This window comes from Canis lupus, chromosome 5 (assembly GCF_003254725.2).
Source record: "Canis lupus dingo isolate Sandy chromosome 5, ASM325472v2, whole genome shotgun sequence".
NCBI classification, from domain to species: Eukaryota; Metazoa; Chordata; class Mammalia; order Carnivora; family Canidae; genus Canis; species Canis lupus.
Genome location: NC_064247.1, coordinates 21489976 through 21508830, shown reverse-complemented (window position 1 = coordinate 21508830; position 18855 = coordinate 21489976). Strand labels below are relative to the sequence as shown.

Here is an 18855-nt window from a genome sequence, read left to right as displayed (position 1 = left end):
CCTTAATCTTAACCCTGGGCTATAGCTGCCAAAACCAGCACAATCTTTGGCTGACAGAGTATGAGTAGAGGTCTAGATCAAAGGACAGATGGGCCAGTGTTCTGCATTGCTTAGACTACACCTGGGCTACTGTGTTCAGTTTGGGGAACAATATTTGAAGAGACATTGAAAAGCCAGAGTCCAGAGAAGCACAAGAAGAAAGGGGAGAGAGCTAGAAACATAATTAGCTAGACTGTGAAGTTGAGAATGTTTTGCCTTGACAATAGAAAAAAAATTACAATAGGTATGTGTCTGTTTATAATGTCTTGCACCAGAGAAAAAGAACTAAAACTGGACAGAAGTCTGAAAAAGCAGCTTTGAATACAATATGAGTGTGTATTTTTTACTGAAATGAACTGTTTCACATAGATTACATGTGAGACGTGTAATGAAGCATGAAGCATGAAGCAGGAAACCACGGCTTGATGCCATCTGTCAAGTGTCTAGAGATTTCTGTATCAGATGGGAAGATGGACTCCTATGATACTCTCTGAGATCCCTTTCAAATTTAGGATCCTAAGAAAATCTGTCATCTGGGAGAAGATACAAAAATTTTGAAATTAATTTCAAAGTTTAGAGAGACTCACATGTTCTTCACTAGAGAAGATCCATTGCAGCTAAAACTACACTTGAAACATTGAAACCTGGGGCATGGTTATCCATCCTTTAAAGGAGCCAAAGAAAGTTTTGCTTAAATAATGTCAATCCTCTAGTTTTATTTCCATAATAGTATCTTCAATATAGTGGCACTCACATTTTCATTAACCTGACAGATTGATGCATATTTTGGGAATACTTCTATTTTATACCCATGAAAAGCTCTTGTAATTGGCACAGGTCAGTGATTTGGATTTTCTGATGTACTTTCTGTCTTGTGAAATATAAAAAGCAAAGTATTCATTTTAGCTTTTTAATCTCTTTTTTCTAAGCAAGGTCCTGCAATAAAGATTCCACCAGTTTTCTGTTTTGAACTAAATCTAAATTCAGTCCTAAGCCTACTGGTAGGTTGACTTTTATTCAGTCCTAAAAGGATAATACAGCAAAAAATGCAGATGTTGTTCATGATCAAGGAAACATGGTACTTGTCTTTTTTTCAAGTTCATGGGCTATCAGCTTCAGCAAAATATGTACAGCACTATGTGAACCATGAAGGTTCTTCCCCCTCATATTTCAAATCACTCTTTCATTAACTCTTTGCTAACTCTTCTCCTCATTCTACATTTTTTTCTAAGTTCAGTATGTTATAGAATTCTTATCTCAGCTTCTCACCAACATTAATTATTTATATATGTATACCCTTTTGGCTTTTGACATGTTATCATTTTTTAATCAACTGAATGGCAAATATAGTGAACTCACATTAGCTGGGCATATTGCATATTAGAGGTCAAGGAGATAGGAAATCTGGTATCCAGAGTACTCTACCTCATTGATACTAAAACTAGAGATGAAGAAGATGGGAATTAAATGAAGCCTCTCTTACCTTCTCTTTCTTCCTTTTATATTCTTTCTCCTGATGTGTGGTGGTGGTATGTGTTTGGTGGGGGGTGGGGGAGGAAAGGAGAGGAGAAGAGACACACAAGATTAAAATTGCAGAGGGAAAAGTAAATCTCTTGGACTGAGGAAACAGAGCTGAATCACAGAGTCCAAGCTTGCAATACTTAGAACCCTGGAGAAATGTATGCGGACTATTTACAGCCTACTAGTAATTTTCAGTGGTGCACCTGCTGCATTTCCAAAGGGGCAAGGCTTATTTTTGGCACAACCCCTCCTACTTACTTCTCCTCTATCTCTGGCTTCTCTTTCTCTGACCTCCAGACACTCAGCATCCTCATACTGATCTCTGGTTTGCCAAAAACCTGTTGGTACTCCCTGCCATCTCTTTCTCCTCTTTCCAGCTCCAAATCAAGTCTTATTCCCAGACTGTGCAAGGAGGTAGTTGGCCTGGTTATCTGATTAAAATAATCAGATAGAAAAGAGTCTGATTTCTGTTTGAAATATGTACTTTAAAGGAGGAGGTGTTAGTTTTAGTTGGGTCTTTATTTGCATTTTCTTGTTTTTTTTTAATATATTTTTTTATTGAAGTTCAATTTGCCAACATATAGTATGACACCCAGTGCTCATCCCGTCAAGTGCCCCCCCCTCAGTGCCAGTCACCCCATCCCCCAACCTGCCTTCCCTTCCACTACTCCTTGTTCATTTTCCAGAGTTAGGAGTCTCTCATGTTTTGCCACCCTCTCTAATTTTTCCCATTCATTTTCCCTTATAATCCCTTTCACTATTTCTTATATTCCCCGTATGAGTGAAACCATATAATGTTTGTCCTTCTCCGATTGACTTACTTCACTCAGCATAATACCCTCCAGTTCCATCCACATTGAAGCAAATGGTGAGTGAGTATTTGTCGTTTCTAATGCCTGAGTAATATTCCATTGTATATATAGAACACATCTTCTTTATCCATTCATCTTTTGATGGACCCCAAGGCTCCCTCCACAGTTTGGCTATTGTGGACATTGCCGCTATAAACATTTGGGGTGCAGGTCCTGCCATTTCACTGCATCTGTATCTTTGGGGTAAATACCCAGTAGTGCAATTGCTGGGTCGTAAGGTAGCCCTATTTTTAACTCTTTGAGAAACCTCCACACAGTTTTCCAGAGTGGCTGTATCAGTTCACATTCCCACCAAAAGTGCAACAGGGTTCCCCTTTCTCCACATCCTCTCCAACAGCATTTTCTGGTTCTTGAGTAAGTAGCTTTTCATCAAATTCCCAAATTTCCACTCTCAGAGCACTTAAACACATTCATCTAACTGGCAAAATGTATATGAAAACTCTTTGAGTTCAGGTATATATATGTGGGCTCCTGGTCTTGTTTGACAAATCCTCATCCTACTCTCCTCAATCCAGAAATCTCCCCCTCTTCACTTTTGCAAACAACGTAATTCACAGCAGAATAAGATATTGCTTGGGGAGAGTGCAAGACAAGCACAGTGAGCAGGTGGGCAGCCCAAGAACCAGCTGATTTTACACAAAGAATATTAAATTAATGAATACATATACACAGATATTTTCATTTAAAAAATTAAAACAGAGGTTGCAAGATCAATGCAATATCTACCATATACTCTTTATCTAGATTTACCAGTGTAACATTTTTCCACATTATCTATCTTTGCTAAACCATCTGAGAGTAAGTTACCTATATCAAAAGCTTTTATCCCTAAATATTTCAGTGTGTCTCTTAATAAGGGTACACTTTTTCATAATAATTACAAAATTCAAGAAGCTAAACATTTAAATAAAACTATTATCTAATATAGAACCTATATTAAAATTTCAACAATTGTCCTGAAAACATTCCTTCATAGCACTTTTCTCCGAATTCGGGATTACATGTTGCCTTTAGTGACAGTCTCTTTAATCCCTTAAATCTATAAGAGATTTCAGCCTTTTCTTTGTCATTCATGACAATGACCTTTCTTTTAAGAGTATAGGCCAGTGGATGAGTAGAACATTTCTCAATCTGAATTTTTCTGATTGTGATTAGATTCAGAATATATACGGGATCTTGTATCCTATCCTTGTATCTCACATCATAGGGGCACATCATGTCATTTTTTCCCATAACTGGCTACATGATTATTTGGTTAGGGTGGTGCCTGTCCGATTTCTCAACTGTTACTACTTTGTCATGAATAAGAAATCTGAGGATACTTTGGGAGTATGTAAATATCTTGTCTCGGTGATTTTAATAACTATTTTAGGATTTTAAAATCTATTGACTATTCCATATCAGAATCAATTATTACCACAATGGTTGCAAAATGGTGACTTCCTAATTTCATCATTTCCTCCAGTGTAATAGTTGTCAAGAATTATTTCTCCCCTCCTGCCTTTATAGTCAACGTTTTAAGAATAAATATGCCTTTGTGTATTCTTTTTGGAAATTCATTGTGTTATAACCCATTTTGATCCTTACTCACTGGTGATGCTCAAATTGTCCCGGTTTTGGTAAGTGGAGGGGTAGCTTTCAAGCTGGCTCTCGTTTCCTTTTGACATGTGCTCCATTACTCTGAAAATCTTGTCTTCTGGCACAAGAGCTTCGTGGATATTTCATACTTTCCCTCTTTCTGCCCTCAAATCATCCATTTCTCAAGTCTGGTTCCTTTCAGCAGAGCTTGGCATTTAGAAAGCAAGATCTGAAGGCATGTGTAGTCTATTTCAAAATATGAAAATCACTGTGTTCCTGTTTCCTTGGGTCACTGCATGGAAGACTGGTGTGTGGTGGTCTGCAATCCTAGCTCCACCGTCACCTGCACGCCCCTGGCGATGGCCTTCCTTCCTTGGGGTTTGACTTATCATCTGAAAAGAAACTGGATTAGGTGCCTTTGCAGGGTCACCGACACGTTTGTGCATCTGGCAAAAGCTACACTCCCATCTCCCCAGAGACCGTCTCAAAAGAAGCAAAAAATTCGCATACATTTTAGGAGGAGCTGAGGCTCTGACGTCCGTCCCTGGCTCTGGCTCGGGAGCTCTGTGTGTCTTCAGACGCTGACATTCCGTGAGGACGTCCGTGAGCGACCGTGCTGCTGTCAGAATGATTCCTCAGACATCAACGTGTGGAGGGATTTATGTAGAAACAGGATCTCTATGGATCCGAAGAAAGGAGCCCGCGAGCAACGCGCTGCCTCAGGCGGTCCTCCGCCGCGGCCGCAGCTGCGGGCGCTGGGCAGGCACAGGTGAGAGGTTTTGGCGGGAAGGCCCCCAGGTGGACGGAGAGGGCGGGGGCGGGGGAAGGAAGAGCGCCGAGCCGGTGCGGGCCGCTGCACCCCTCCGTTCCGCCCACCAGGGCCCGCTCTTGCCCTTCGGCTGGGCGGCCGCCCCGCCCCTGGCAGCCGCGAGGCGGCGGAGAAGCCCGGGCGCCCGAGTCCGGAAGGAACGCGCCGTCCAGGCCCCGCCCGTCTCCCCCCGCGCCCGCCCTCCCGGCCGCCGACGTCTGCGGGGCTCCGGTCGCCATGGCGACCAATCGAGGCCCGGGCCCGCCCCCGCCTCCCGGCCCCGGCCCCCTGACGTCGGCGCACGTCAGCGGCGGCGCGCGCCTGGCTGGGCCCAGCCGAGCGGGAGGGAGCGAGCGAGGGAGCGAGCGGAGCGGCGTCGCCGGAGCCCAGCCGCGCCGGCCCGCCAGCCGCCCGCCCGCCCGCCCGCCCGCGCTCCAGTCCGCCGTGTCTAGCAGCGGGGCCCAGCATGGTCATGGCGGATGGCCCGAAGCACTTGCAGCGCGGGCCGGTCCGGGTGGGGTTCTACGACATCGAGGGCACGCTGGGCAAGGGTAACTTCGCTGTGGTGAAGCTGGGGCGGCACCGGATCACCAAGACGGAGGTGCGGCCCGGGGCTCGGCGGGAGTGCGAGGCGGGCGTCCGGGGGAGAGGGGCGGCCGCGGCGGGCGGGTGCGGGCGGACGGCTGGGTCTCTAGCGGCGGCGGGGGGCCTGGGAGGCGCGGGGCCCGGCACCGCACCCGCACCGCACCCGCACCGCACCCGCACCCGGGGTCGTCCGGTTGGGAACCCGGCCACCCGGCCGCCCGGCCGGGGCTTCGCCTTGTCTGCGCCGCCCGCGGTGGCCGCACGGAATTTCTCCCCGAGCCTCCCACCCGGGCCGTGACCCGGTCTGTGGCCTCCGCTCCGGAGCCCAAGTTCCGCGTCTTCCCTGCTCTCGGCGGGGGGTGGGGTGGGAGGGGAGTGCGGGCGCGGGTGCTCCCGGGCCGCGCGGCGAGGGGCCGGCTGCGCCCGGGCTCCGGGCTCCGGGGCTCCGGGGCTCTCGGGACGGGGCACTGCGGCGCCCCCGTGAGCGCGGCGCCTCTCCCGGGCCCCGCGGGGAAGGGGCCCCGGTGGCCGGGAATGCCCGGACGGCCATTGTCCATCTCCTCTCCTTCCTTTTGCCCGACAGCGTCTCGGAGTGGGTGTCAGGCGGGCTTGATCCCGCGCCTGAGGCTTTTCCATCTAATACTCCAGACAATAGAACGGGTTAGGATGGTCATCTCTGCGTTGGCACAGCGGGCGGCTCGGTCTCGCTCCGCCCGGGTCGCCCCTACCAGGTGCGCGTCCTGGCGGCGCACACGCGTTCCCTAAGCCACCTCGATCCTGCGTCTCTACTCCTAGAGCCCTCAAGCTGCTTCCTGGCGCTGAATCCGGCAGCCCCCACTCCGCGGCACATTCTGATGCACCGTACAGATTTCCTCCCCAGTCTCCCTTCTTACCTAACCCGCCCCCCTTCCTTTCACTGCCTCAAGCTGCTCTCCTCAGGGTCTCTATTTTAAGACGTGCAAATTAAATACTTCAGGAAAACAGTAGAAACAAAACCATTCTTTAGAATAAAACCTTGTGTTTTTGATGTACTCTACCCTGCCTTAGTGTAGTTGTTCTGGAGTTTCGTCCCTTTTCGGGTTGTTGTTTTCTCTCTCTCTCTCTCTCTCTCCTCTTTCTTCCCTTTCCCCCAGTTTTCATCCTACTCAGTTTTTCCCCTTATTCGTGCGAATGTGCTACAGTTTGAATATGCACTAACCTACGAAATGGATTTTCAGAATGGCTGTGGGAGGTGAAGGACATTTGGAAACTTCAGTGATTTTTGCTGCTGTGGTTCTTGAAAGTTTTGCTTAATGTGAAGGAATCCATTTCCAAAAAGCAGGGGCGTAGGTTACTGTGTCATCTTCACTTTTTGCCCGCCCCCCCACCCCCCACGGTGAGGTATTTCAAATCCGACTTCTTTTATATACCATCAGGACCAAGGTCACAAATTTTCTCTCACGAATTTTACCATTCTTACTAATTATACTAAGTTCGTGATGATAAATAATGTGACTGTAGTGAGATCACTGAATCTTGATCCCAGCATTTCTAAAAATGAAGGAATTGATTCCATTTCTCTAAAGAACCATGGCCTAATGCCATGCTATTTCCCCATAAATTACATTCAAAGAAGGCATTTTTAATGTGTATTTTTATGAGTCCTTGCTTAATGATTCTAAAAATCAAGCAAATTGTGCACTAAAGAAAGCTTCTACAGAACTTTGGAACATTTTTATGTCGGTGAATTCCAAACCCATTAGTTCATAATTTTTTTTCCTCATCGGCTTTTATCTGTATTGGTCGCGAGATTTAATTAACTCGGCTGTTCCTTATTAGGTCAAATATAGATAATAAGTTATCTATTTAAAGCTGTTTAGGTGGAGCTGGAAATGAGTGACACTTTCTCTTGAGGTTGACAGTTCAAACCCAGTCCCTTTTAAACTGATATATCTGGTGGAGCTAGGGGGCGCTGCGGAGTAGTGCCGTGGTTTGGCTATCAGATCCTGAGATCAATGCATTTGTAATATTGAAGGCACGGGTCAGATCGTGAAAGATGGCTCAGATCCCGGTATATATGTGTAAAATGATTTACTTTAAAAGCTAAATTTCTAGTCCATAGAACCTGTCTCCCTTTGCTTTTCAAAAGAAAACATGTGAAAGAAATAATGTGAATTTGAGATGGGTGAATGTTTCTGGTAATTTGGTTGTGAATGGAAATTTTAAAGTTTAAATTTTAAAGAGAGGGAATGAGGGAAATAGGGAAACTAATGAAGAGAAAAGTTCTCGTAGATCTCAAGTTTTGCAAAGTTGCCCTGTAAACTTTTGTGGTAATTTGCATTAAGAATTGTTTAGCAATGGCACCGATACATTCGTTTCTTACACTATTAATGAGGATTTTTAAAGCAGTGTTATCTTCACTCATTGACTGGATAAATATTTCTGTCTTCAATAAATACAACTGCCTCAAATACTATATAATTAAGATGGCTAATGGAAACCTTAAAGTTTTATTTACCATTATTTTAGGTTCTCATTGCTGAACGTACTACAGTAATTAGAGTGAAAACAATTCAAGTGGCATGAAGAGCAGTATCAGCCAAATACCATGATTATACTTTTTATAGAAATTTCTTCAATATACTATAGTATGGTTTAAGATCAATATAAGTTTGTGTTTTAAAACTTAGAGGGCTTTTTTTCCCCCTATGTTTGAACCCAACGCAAATTTTAGGGCTTAGTATAAATGTCTGTGTGGTAAACAATTGGACCTTGTTATTTTTACTTGGCTCTCTCTGTCTCTTCTTCCCAATCCCTGAAGAATGATGTATTTTCTACAGAGCTTGGGAGATCCAAGACTGTTTGCCTTTTAGGAAAAGAAAAATCAGTACACAAAAAGAGATCTTCATTTTGGTCTAATCTATCAAATAGCTTAACATTGATTGTTTAAGAAGTATAATTACATCATCATCTGAAGCTGTATTCTCATGTTGGATCTCTATGTAAATTTTGCACACAAAAGGGAAGGCAGGTGGTGGAAGAATCCAGCTTCCTAATATAATACTTCAGAAAAGCTTTGTAGTGTTGGTTTCTGGTTTATGAATTAGAGTAGCTAATTTTATAAAATTAGCATAATGGGAAAAGAATAATAGCATTTAGACTGTTAAACTATTTTAGGCAATAGTGGTTGCTATTTTGCTATGCTGTGAGTGTCCTTGAGTAGTGTTTTATTAAAACAGTGCTAGCAAAGAATTTTTTCCTTCTAATTGTATGGCTAGTTTTTTGTTGGATTTGTCAAATAAAATTCCAAAAAAGCCATTTGTGCCCTTGAGTTGCTTTTGTTTTCTATTAAAGAAATAGTCTTACTGTAGAAAACATAAAGAAGAATATACAGTGCACAAAAAGTACATGTGCAATTCCTCCACCAATCGGAGTAAATCATTCTCATGGCATATTTCCCTCTAGTCTTTTTTTAAAAAATATTTTTTTCCATAGATGAGATCACATACCACATACGCTTATATAAATTGCATGCTTTTTTCCACTTTATAGCATATTTTACATGCTGTATAAAGCAGTTGTATTACATACAACTTTATAAACTTTTTAATAGCTGCATAGTGTTCTACCTTGTAGATGAATTCTGTCTTATTGAACAGTTTTCATATTATTGAACATTTCCAGTTTTCACTTATGGTAAATAATTTGGGTGAATAACATTTGCATATGTAACTCTATGTCTGCAGTTTTTTCTGGGGGAGGGGTCAGAAAGGAGGAGTGGAATTCAGAGGCAAATTCCTAGAAAGGAAATTACCTGGATGCAAAAACTGGTAGCAAGAACATTCTGAAAACTGCTTTTGTTCACTGAAAAGCTTTCTGTGTGTATTTTGGGGCTTTTAATTTTAGGCATAATTCTTTGCTACCTTAAAATGTAAGTATTTTTAAAGCTTTCCAAATAAAGTATCAAAATTGCATTTTAGAGCAAGTGTAGAAACAACAAAAAAAGAATTTATACCCTGATTACAGTGTTTCTTGAAGAAGAGAACTTATTTTTTAATACATTTGAATTTTATATCTTCCTTTAAAATTTTAGGACTCCTCACTAGTCTTGGTATTAATCTTATGCTCTGAAATATTCCATATTTTAAGAAGCAGCTATACTATGTACAACAGAAGGACTGGTTACCAGATAACTTAAGCGCTATTATTTGTATCTGGGTCTGTGTATGGTCTTTATAGTGTGTTGAAGTGAAAATTGTATTTGTCCTGAAATATATGTGCTGTATGAGAAACTGTTGTCTAGTTTCTTGGCACTCCAGACAAGTAATGTTTGTCATATTATTCTGCTAAATATTGCTCAAAAGGATCTGTTCTTTTTGGGGAGTGGTTGGGGACAAACATCCAAAATAAGAGTTGTGTAAATTTTTATATTCTGTAGAAATTTTTAACTTTAACAGAGTTTAATGCGTTCTGATTTTAATTCCACTGGGAAATTCTGAATATCTGGCAATTAAGAAAAACATTTATTTGGAAATAACTGAAACTGGCTTCCATTCCTGGATTCGTATGCTGACATTTGACTTATGGGCCAGTGCTGATGATAGAGTCAACTTCTTGGAGCCAAATGGATTCCACAAATTCATGAATATGCCATTCTTTTCTATATAGTATACCTAGGACCTCTTCTTCTACCTCTGTATTTTTGAAAAAAAATGTTTTTAATGTATTAATATGCCTTTATACAGAACACTTATGGGGAATGGTTTCTCAACCTTCAAGGAGAAACAGTCCCTATATCCAGTTTGAGATTATTAGAAGAACGAGAGGCAGCTATATTTGGGGATTTCATCAGAAACTCTTCATTTCAAATATATTTTTAAAATACTTTAAACAGTTAAAGTGATAAATGATGGAGGAATTAGACTGAAAAATGATGCTAAAATTTAAGTCTTCTCTAAGATAAACATAGTATTTATGAGTCGCCCCCCCCAGTTAAAAAAATATTCATGTTCATTGTAGATATTGTTGAAAAACTCAAGAAAATAAATATCCTTAATGCTACCATTCAGACCAAGATATCACCACTATTTAACATTTGGTTCATAGCCTCTTAGTTATTCACATTTATTGTATGTGTCAGTAATGAATTTGATGTCATCTATACTTAATTTTTTTTACTTAATGTGTTAACACTTCCCCGGGTTAAAACAAACAAACAAACAAAAAAAGTCTAGAGCATTGTTAAATAGCATTCTTACATATCATATGATTGTATTTTATTTCATCAGTTTCCTACTATGGAACATTTAGATCGTTTCTCTATTTTGCTGTTTCTCTTTCTAAGGCACTGTTTCAGAGGGTGTTCTTGTGTGTGTGTGTGTGTGTGTGTGTGTGTGTGTGTCTTTGTGCACTTATCTGTAATTCCCTCAGGGTAATCCCCTGGCGATAGAATTCCTGGGTCAAGCAATAAATATGTCCCTACATCTACATCATACTGTCTGAGATGCCAAATTATCCTCTAGAAATGTTGTATCTGTTAATTTTCACCAGGAAGAAATAATTTACCAGGAATATTATTTTTAAAATCTTTCCCAGTTGATAGGGGAAAATAATTTTTATTTTAATTAACATTTCTGATTTAACATTTTTCTTTATTTTGATTGCATGGTTTTATAAGACGACTATTTCTTTTGTGAATTGCTTTTTTTGTCCTTTGGCTCATTTTTTAAATTGGGTTGTCATTAATGATATGCTTAAATAATTTTAAAGATAGAGTTTTTTAAATCATTTCTTTTATAGTCTTAATCCTTGGTTCAATTTCTATGGATCTAAAAATGTAATGACATTAACCTTTTCTTCAGTCTCTTTTCCTTACCCACCATTGGAAAAGTCAGATTAAGTATATAATTTGAGAATTTATTGCATTATATAGATTCTTATATTCAATTTTGAGGTGCCTGGGGAACTCGGTTAAGTGTCTGCCTCTTTAAGATCAGTTCAGGTCATGATCTCAGGGTTCTGAGATTGAGCCCCAAGTTAAACTCTATCCTCAGCAGGGAGTCTGTTTAAGATTCTCTCTCTCCCTCACCTCTGCCTCCTCCCTCCCTTGCTCATGCTGTCTCTCACTCAAATAAATTATTTTTTTAATAAATAATAACAATCCATTTTAAATTGGATTCTAACTTATTTATACTTAGAAGATAACTAGAGAACTCCATGTTAGTTTTACTATTTACTTTCCCTGCTTTCAGAAACCCTTTCTTTGAAGAACCGCTCAGTCACATTGACTTGTCAAAATGTACGTGCTTTGATGTATAAGCTTGTAAAGTACATTTAGTGTTTAATCTTGAAGATCTAATTGTATGATAAGAATAATGCTCTTTGGTACTCTAGAAAGACTGTGTACAATTAGTATATTACTGGTAAATAGCACTGAAACAACTGTTACCTGAGATGGCAAACATATGTTAATCCCTTCTGATTTTTTTTAATAGAAATATTGTTCTTATTGTGTAACTTCCTTATAAAGTCCCCCAAAGCTACTTTTGTATGTGTGGTTTCTCTAAATGCATAAGATGAATATTTCTTTAATGAGAAGTAAAAAACAACTTTTGTTAAATTATCAAAAAGACGGGATAACATTACCATTAAATTGCATTTTGAAAAGAGAAAAAGTATCTTTTGTCTGTCATCATAAGCTTTCACTTCTGCTCATACAGTTAAACCCTTGTCTTCGGTACAAATTTGCATTTTATATGTTGTTACTTTTACATGTATTGTGTTTTACTTTGTTGGAAACCTTTATAGTAGTCTTTTCATTAATATTTAAATTTTAGAAAATATAGCCATTTTATAGAAAGTTTAGAAAATAAAATGAAAATGACTAATATTTCACAAATAGAGAAGTTAGCATATTTGATAAATATAATAACTTCATTTTTTGTTTTTCCTTTTAGAAAAGTAATTCATGCTTGTTGAAGAAAAATTGCACAGAAACCTATAAAGCAGAAAAGTAAAATAATCTACAGTTTTTTTCACCCACAGATTACATTTTTGTCATAGTTGTATCTAGTTTTTCCTGGTCTTCTTATATACCTACCTCGTGTTGAGACTGCACTTAAACACTGATTTTTTTTAATTTAATATTTTCGTTTAAGCAATCCTCTGTATTATTAAGAAAAACTATTCTAGGGACACCTGGGCGACTCAGTGGTTAAGCGTCTGTCTGCCTTCAGCTCAGGGCATGATCCTGGAGTCCCAGGATTGAGTCCCATATTGGGCTCCCTGCATGGAGCTGCTTCTCTCTCTCCTATGTCTTTGCCCCCCCACCTCATGAATATATAAATAAATAATTTTTTTAAAAAAGGAAAAAACTATTTTTTTGAAAAAACTATTTTAATAGCTGTGTAACAGTCATAACATAAGCTTACTGTAATTCATGTAATTACCACTTGTTTCTATTTTTATATTATAAATAATATTCATTGAATATATTTACAAATAAGTCTTAACCCTCATTTCAGATTTCCTTTAAATAATTTCTCAGGGGAGCCCCTGGGTGGTTCAGTTGGTTAAGTGACTGCCTTCAGCTCGGGTGGTAACACCGGGGTCCTGGGATCGAGCCTCACGGTTGGGCTCCCTGCTCAGCGAGGAGTCTGCTTCTCCCTCTCCTTCTGCCCCTCCCCCACTCATGGGCTCACTCTCTTGGGTAAATAAATAAAATCTAAAAAATAAAATCTTTGTTTAAAAAAATATTTTAAATGAGTTGGAAAAATTAGGGTGACAAAACATGAGAGACTCCTAACTCTGGGAAACGAACAAAGGGTAGTGGAAGGGGAGGTGGGTGGGAAGATGAGGTAACTGGGTGATGGGCACGGAGAAGGGCACTTGATGGGATGAGTACTGGGTGTTATATGTGTTGGCAAATCAAATTTCAATTAAAAAAAATTCTCAGAAATAGATTCCTCAGGCTAAGTGAGATGAGTGATGACAGCGTTATATTACTTTAAGTTCTACAATGATTCAACAATTCTATACATTACTCGGTGCTCATCACAGTGTGCTCTATTTTTGTTTTTAATTTTTTTAATTTGAGTATCATTGATACACAATTCTACGTTATTTTCAAGTGTACAACTTAGTGCTTTGCAAAAATTATATATACATTATACGGTGTTTACCACAAGTGTAGCCATCAGTCCTGTTACATTGTCCCGTGATGTTGCTTTTACTGTATTATTGACTATATTTGTTAAACTGTGCCCTTTATTCTGTGACTTACTCATTCCAGAAATGGACGCCTGTATCTCCTTCTCTACTTCACCCAGTGCCCCACCTCCTTCTCTTCTGGCAACTATCAATTTGTTCTCTGTATTTATAGGTCTGATTCTGTTTTTTGTTTATTCATTTGTGTGTGTGTGTTTTAGATTCCACTTAGGAATGGAGTCATATGGTATTTGTCTTCTCAATTTGATTTATTTCACTTAACATAGTATCTTCTAGGTCCAGCCACGATGTCTGAAATGGCATGATCTCACCCCCTTTTTCCCTTAATCTCACCCTTTTTAATGGCTGCATAATACTCCAGCGTGTGTGTGTGTGTGTGTGTGTGTGCATGTACATGCATGTGTGTCACACACATATACACAGTATTGATGGACACTTAGGCTGCTTCCATATCTCGGCTATTGTAAATAATGCTGCAATAAACATGACTCCATACATATTTTTTTGAATTAGTGTTTTTGTTTTCTTTCAATGAATGCTCATTAGTGGAATTAATGGATCATATGGTATTTCTATTTTTAATTTTTGAGGAACCTTTATACTATTTTCCACAAGTGGTCTTGCCAGTTTATATTCCCAACAACAGTGCAAGAAGGTTCCTTCTTCTCCAGATCCTCATCAATACTTGTTACTTGTCTTTTTTTTTTAATTATTGATTTATGATAGTCACACACACAGAGAGAGAGAGAGAGAGAGAGAGGCAGAGAGAGGCAGAGAGAGAAGCAGGCTCCATGCACCGGGAGCCCGACGTGGGACTCGATCTCGATCTCGGGTCTCCAGGATTGCGCCCTGGGCCAAAGGCAGGTGCCAAACCGCTGCGCCACCTAGGGATCCCTGTTACATGTCTTTTTGATCTTAGTTGTTAAGACTGGTTTAAGTTGATAACTCATTGTGATTTTGGTTTGCATTTCAGTAATGATGAGTAATGTTGAGCATCTTTTCATGGATCTCTTGGCCATCTGGGTGTCATCTTTGGAACAAGGTCAATTCAGATCCTCTGCCCATTTTTCATTTGATTTGTTTTTTTGTTGTATGAGTTTTTTGTATATTTTGGATATTAACCTCTTCATAGATATATCATGTGCAAATATCTTCTTCTATTCAGTAGATTGCCTTTTTGGTTTTTTGTTGGTTTCCTTTGCTGTGCAAAAAGCTTTTTATTTGGTGTAGTCCTAATAGTTTATTTTTGCTTTTGTTTCCCTTGCTAAAGGAGACTTATCTAGAAAAATGTTGGTATGGCCAGTGTCAGAGAAATTAAATTACTGCCTGTGCTCTGTTCTGATTTTTTTATGGTTTCAGGTCTCACATTTAGGTCTTATATCCATTTTGAGGGTTTTTTTGTTGTATGGTGTTAGAAAGTGATCCAGTTTCATTCCTTTGCATATATAGCTGTCCAGTTTTCCCAGCACCATTTGTTGAAAGGACCACCTTTTCACTATTGTACATTCTTGCCTCCTTTGTTGTAGAGTAGTTGACCATACAAGAGTATGATAATTACTCTAAGATCACACTGTTTTGATTACTACAGCTTTTGTAGTATATCTTGAAGTCTGGGATTGTGATATCTCCCGCTTTGTTTTTGTTTGTTTCTTTTTTAAGATTGCTTTGACTATTCAGGGTCTTTTATAGTTCCATACAAATTTTAGTATTTTTTGTTCTAGTTCTGTGGAAAAATATTAGTGGTATTTTGATAGGGATTGCATTAAATCTGTAGATTGCTTTGGGTAGTATAGACATTTTAACAATATTGATTCTTCTAATCTGTGAACATGGAATATCTTCTCATTTGTTTATGTTGTCTTCAGTTTTTCTTTTGTCAGTGTTTTGAAGTTTTTGGAGTATAGATCTTTCACCTCCATGGTTAAATTTATTCCTAGGTACCCTGTTCTTTTTGATATGGTTGTGAATGGGTTTGTTTTCCCAATTTCTCTTTCTGCTATTTTTTAATTAGTGTATAGAAATGCAATTGATTTCTGTATATTAATTTCATATCCTGTAACTTTACTGAACTCATGTATCAGTTCTAATATATATATATATATATTTTGTGTGTGAAGTCTTTGTAGTTTTCTTTATAACGTATATCATCTGCAAATAGTAAAGTTTGACTTCTTCCTTACCAATTTGATGCCTTTTATTTCTGTGGCTAGAATTTCTAGTACTATGTTGAATAAAAGTAGTAAGAGTGGACATGCTTGTCCTGTTACTGATCTTGGAAGAAGAGCTCCTAGTTTTTCACCATTGGGTATGGTATTAGTGGTGGGTTTGTCATATATGGCCTTTATTATGTTGAAGTAGTTCCCTCTAAATCTATTTTGTTGAGATTATTTTTTTTTATCACGAATGGATGTTGTACTTCACCAATGCTTTTTCTACATTAGTGAAATGATCATATGGTTTTACCTATTTTTTTTGTTAATATATCATGTTGATTGGTGAATGTTGAACCACCTTTACATCCCTAGAATAAATCCCACTTGATCATGGTGAATGATTTTTTTAATGTATTGTTTGATTTGGTTTGCTCATATATCGAGTATTTTATATCTATGCTTAGCAGAGATATTGGTAGTTTTTGTAGGGTGTTTTGCTTGTTTTGTTTTGTCTTGTAGTGTCCTTATCTGATATTGGTATCGGGGTAATGCTGGTCTCTGTGAATGAATTTGGAAGTTTTCCTTCCTATTCTATTTTTTGGAATAGTTTGAGAAAGAATAGGTATTAACTCTCTACATGTTTGATAGAATTGGCCTGTGAAACCATCTGGTCCTGGACTTTTGTTTGTTGGGAGGCTTTTGTTTTTGTTTTGTTACTGATTGAATTGCATTAGTAGTAATCACTCTGTTAAATATTCTACTTTTTCTTGATTCAGCTTTGGAAGATTATATGTTTCTAGGAATTTAACCATTTCTTCTAGGTTATTTAATTTGTGGGCATAAAACTTTTTATAGTTATTTCTCCTCCTTCAATTCTGATTTTATTTGAGTCATCTCTTTTTTTTTTTTTTAAGCCTGGCTAAATGTTTATCAGTTTTGTTGATATTTTCAAAGAAGCAGCTCCTAGTTTCATTTATCTATTCTGTTGTTTTTATAGTTTTTATTTCATTTACTTTTTTTTTATTTCATTTACTTATGTTGTAATCTTTACTACTACTACTATTATTATTATTATTATTACTACTACTACTATTTTGCTTGTGGCCTCTGCCTTTATTTGTTCTTTTTCTAGCTCCTTTAGGTATAAGGTCAGGTTGTTTGAGATTTTTCATGCTTCTTGTTGTAGGCCTGTATTGCTATAATTTTTCCTTTTAAAATAGTTTTTCCTGCATCTGAAAGATTTTGGACCATTGTTTTATTTTCATTTGTCTCTATTTTTTTTTAATTTCCTCTTTGATGTATTGTTGGACCCACTTATTGTTCAGTAGCATGTTATTTAGCTTCTATGTATTTGTGTTCTTTCCAGATTTTTTTCTTGCATATGATTTCTAGTTTCATACTGCTGTGGTCAGAAAGGATGCATGGTATGATTTCAGTCTTTCTTAATTTGTTGAGACTTGTTTTGTGGCTTAACACGTGATCTCTTCTGGAGAGTGTTCCATATGGAATTGAAAAGAATGTGTATTCCACTGTTTTGGGATGAAATGTTCTGAATGTATCTGTTAGATCCATATGGTCCAAAGTGTCATTTAAAGCCACTGTTCCTTGTTGATTTTGTTTGGATGATCTATCCATTGATGTGTGTGTGAAAATCTCTTAGTATTGTATTACTATTGATTTCTTCCTTTGTGTTTGTTAATGGTTGCTTTATGTATTTGGCTGCTATCATGTTGGGTGCATAAATATTTACTGTTGTATCTTATTGTTGGATTGTTCTCTTTATGTAGTGACCTTCTTTGTCTCTTGTTAATCTGTATTGTAAAGTCTGTTTTGTCCAATATAAGTATTGCTACCCTATCTATCTTTTTGCTTCCATTTGCATATTAAATGTTTTTTCCATCACTCCATTTTCAATCTGATGTGTTTCTAAGTCTGAAGGGAGTCTCTTGTAAGCAGCATATAGATGGGTCTTGCTTTTTTATCCTTTTCAGTCACTCTGTGTCTTTTGATTGGAGTAATAGTCTGTTTACATTTAAAGTAATTATCAATAGGTAGGTACTTACTGCCCTTTGTTACTTGTTTTACGATTGTTTTTATTCTTTTTTCCTTTCTTCTTGTCTTCCCTATAGTTTTTTTTAATATTATGCTTGGATTCCTTTCTACTTATTTCTTGTGTACCCATTATAGGTTTTTGATTTATGGTTACCATTAGATTCATATATAACATCTCCTGCATATAGCAGTCTATAGTAAGTTGATGGTTACTTAAGTTTGAACCCATTCTAGAAGCACTAAATTTTTACCCTTTACCCTCCATGCACACAAAATTTATGTATGTCATGGTCTTCTTTACATCGTTTTATTTTGTGAATTTGATTGATTTTTCTGCTGGTCTTTGGGTTGTTTTCAGAGTTAGTTGCACTAATGTGGCTGTTATCTTGGTATATAAATGGAACAAGGTAAGCTCAGGATCCTTCTACTCTACCATCTTCCCAAACTCCCTCAGGATGGATAACTTTTTGTTTTAACCTAATTTTTTTGGAGATTTTTATTTTTAAGTAATCTCTGCACCCAGTGTGGAGTTCAAACTCACAACCCCGAGATCAAGAGTCACATGTTCTACTGACTAAGCCAGCCAGGCATCCCAGGATGGATGATTTTTAAGGTTCTTGGTAGAAATTGCCAAATTACATTTCAGAAAAATTATAACCTGTTTTATTGTCATACCAGCAGTGTATAAAAGTGGCCATCTTGTTGAACCTTACCTCACAAGGATGTTTACCTTTTAATCTTTGTGAATATCAGTGGAAATGATATTTCTTAATATAACTTAAATGACATTATTAGGTATTTTATTGTTTTTAATTCAACATATTTTTGAATTTTTGAGGTTGAATACTCAATTTTGAGGTGCCTGGGGAACTCGGTTAAGTGTCTGCCTCTTTAAGATCAGTTCAGGTCATGATCTCAGGGTTCTGAGATTGAGATTCCCACCAGCAGTGTCAGAGGGTTCCTCTTTGTCCACATCTTTGCTTCTGACTGGTGCAAGGGTGGTATCTCGTTGTTTTGATTTGTATTTCCCTAATGCCAAGTG

At 38.6% G+C, this 18855-nt stretch overlaps 1 protein-coding gene and 1 long non-coding RNA gene across 2 annotated transcripts in view; one reads left to right on the top strand and one right to left on the bottom strand.

Annotated features, from left to right (window-relative positions):
* LOC112671358 (uncharacterized) overlaps window positions 1-4992 on the bottom strand; it is a 51290-nt gene extending 46298 nt beyond the window's left edge. The window contains exon 1 of the long non-coding RNA XR_007410468.1: window positions 4521-4992. This is a non-coding gene — a long non-coding RNA (uncharacterized LOC112671358). The remainder of the gene's footprint in view (window positions 1-4520) is intronic.
* A 244-nt stretch (window positions 4993-5236) lies between these two features.
* The window catches only part of SIK2 (salt inducible kinase 2), a 126294-nt gene continuing 112675 nt past the window's right edge, over window positions 5237-18855 (top strand). Inside the window, exon 1 of the mRNA XM_025465571.3 lies at window positions 5237-5419. Coding sequence (XP_025321356.1) covers window positions 5285-5419 — 135 coding nt within the window. The 5' untranslated portion in view covers window positions 5237-5284. The remainder of the gene's footprint in view (window positions 5420-18855) is intronic.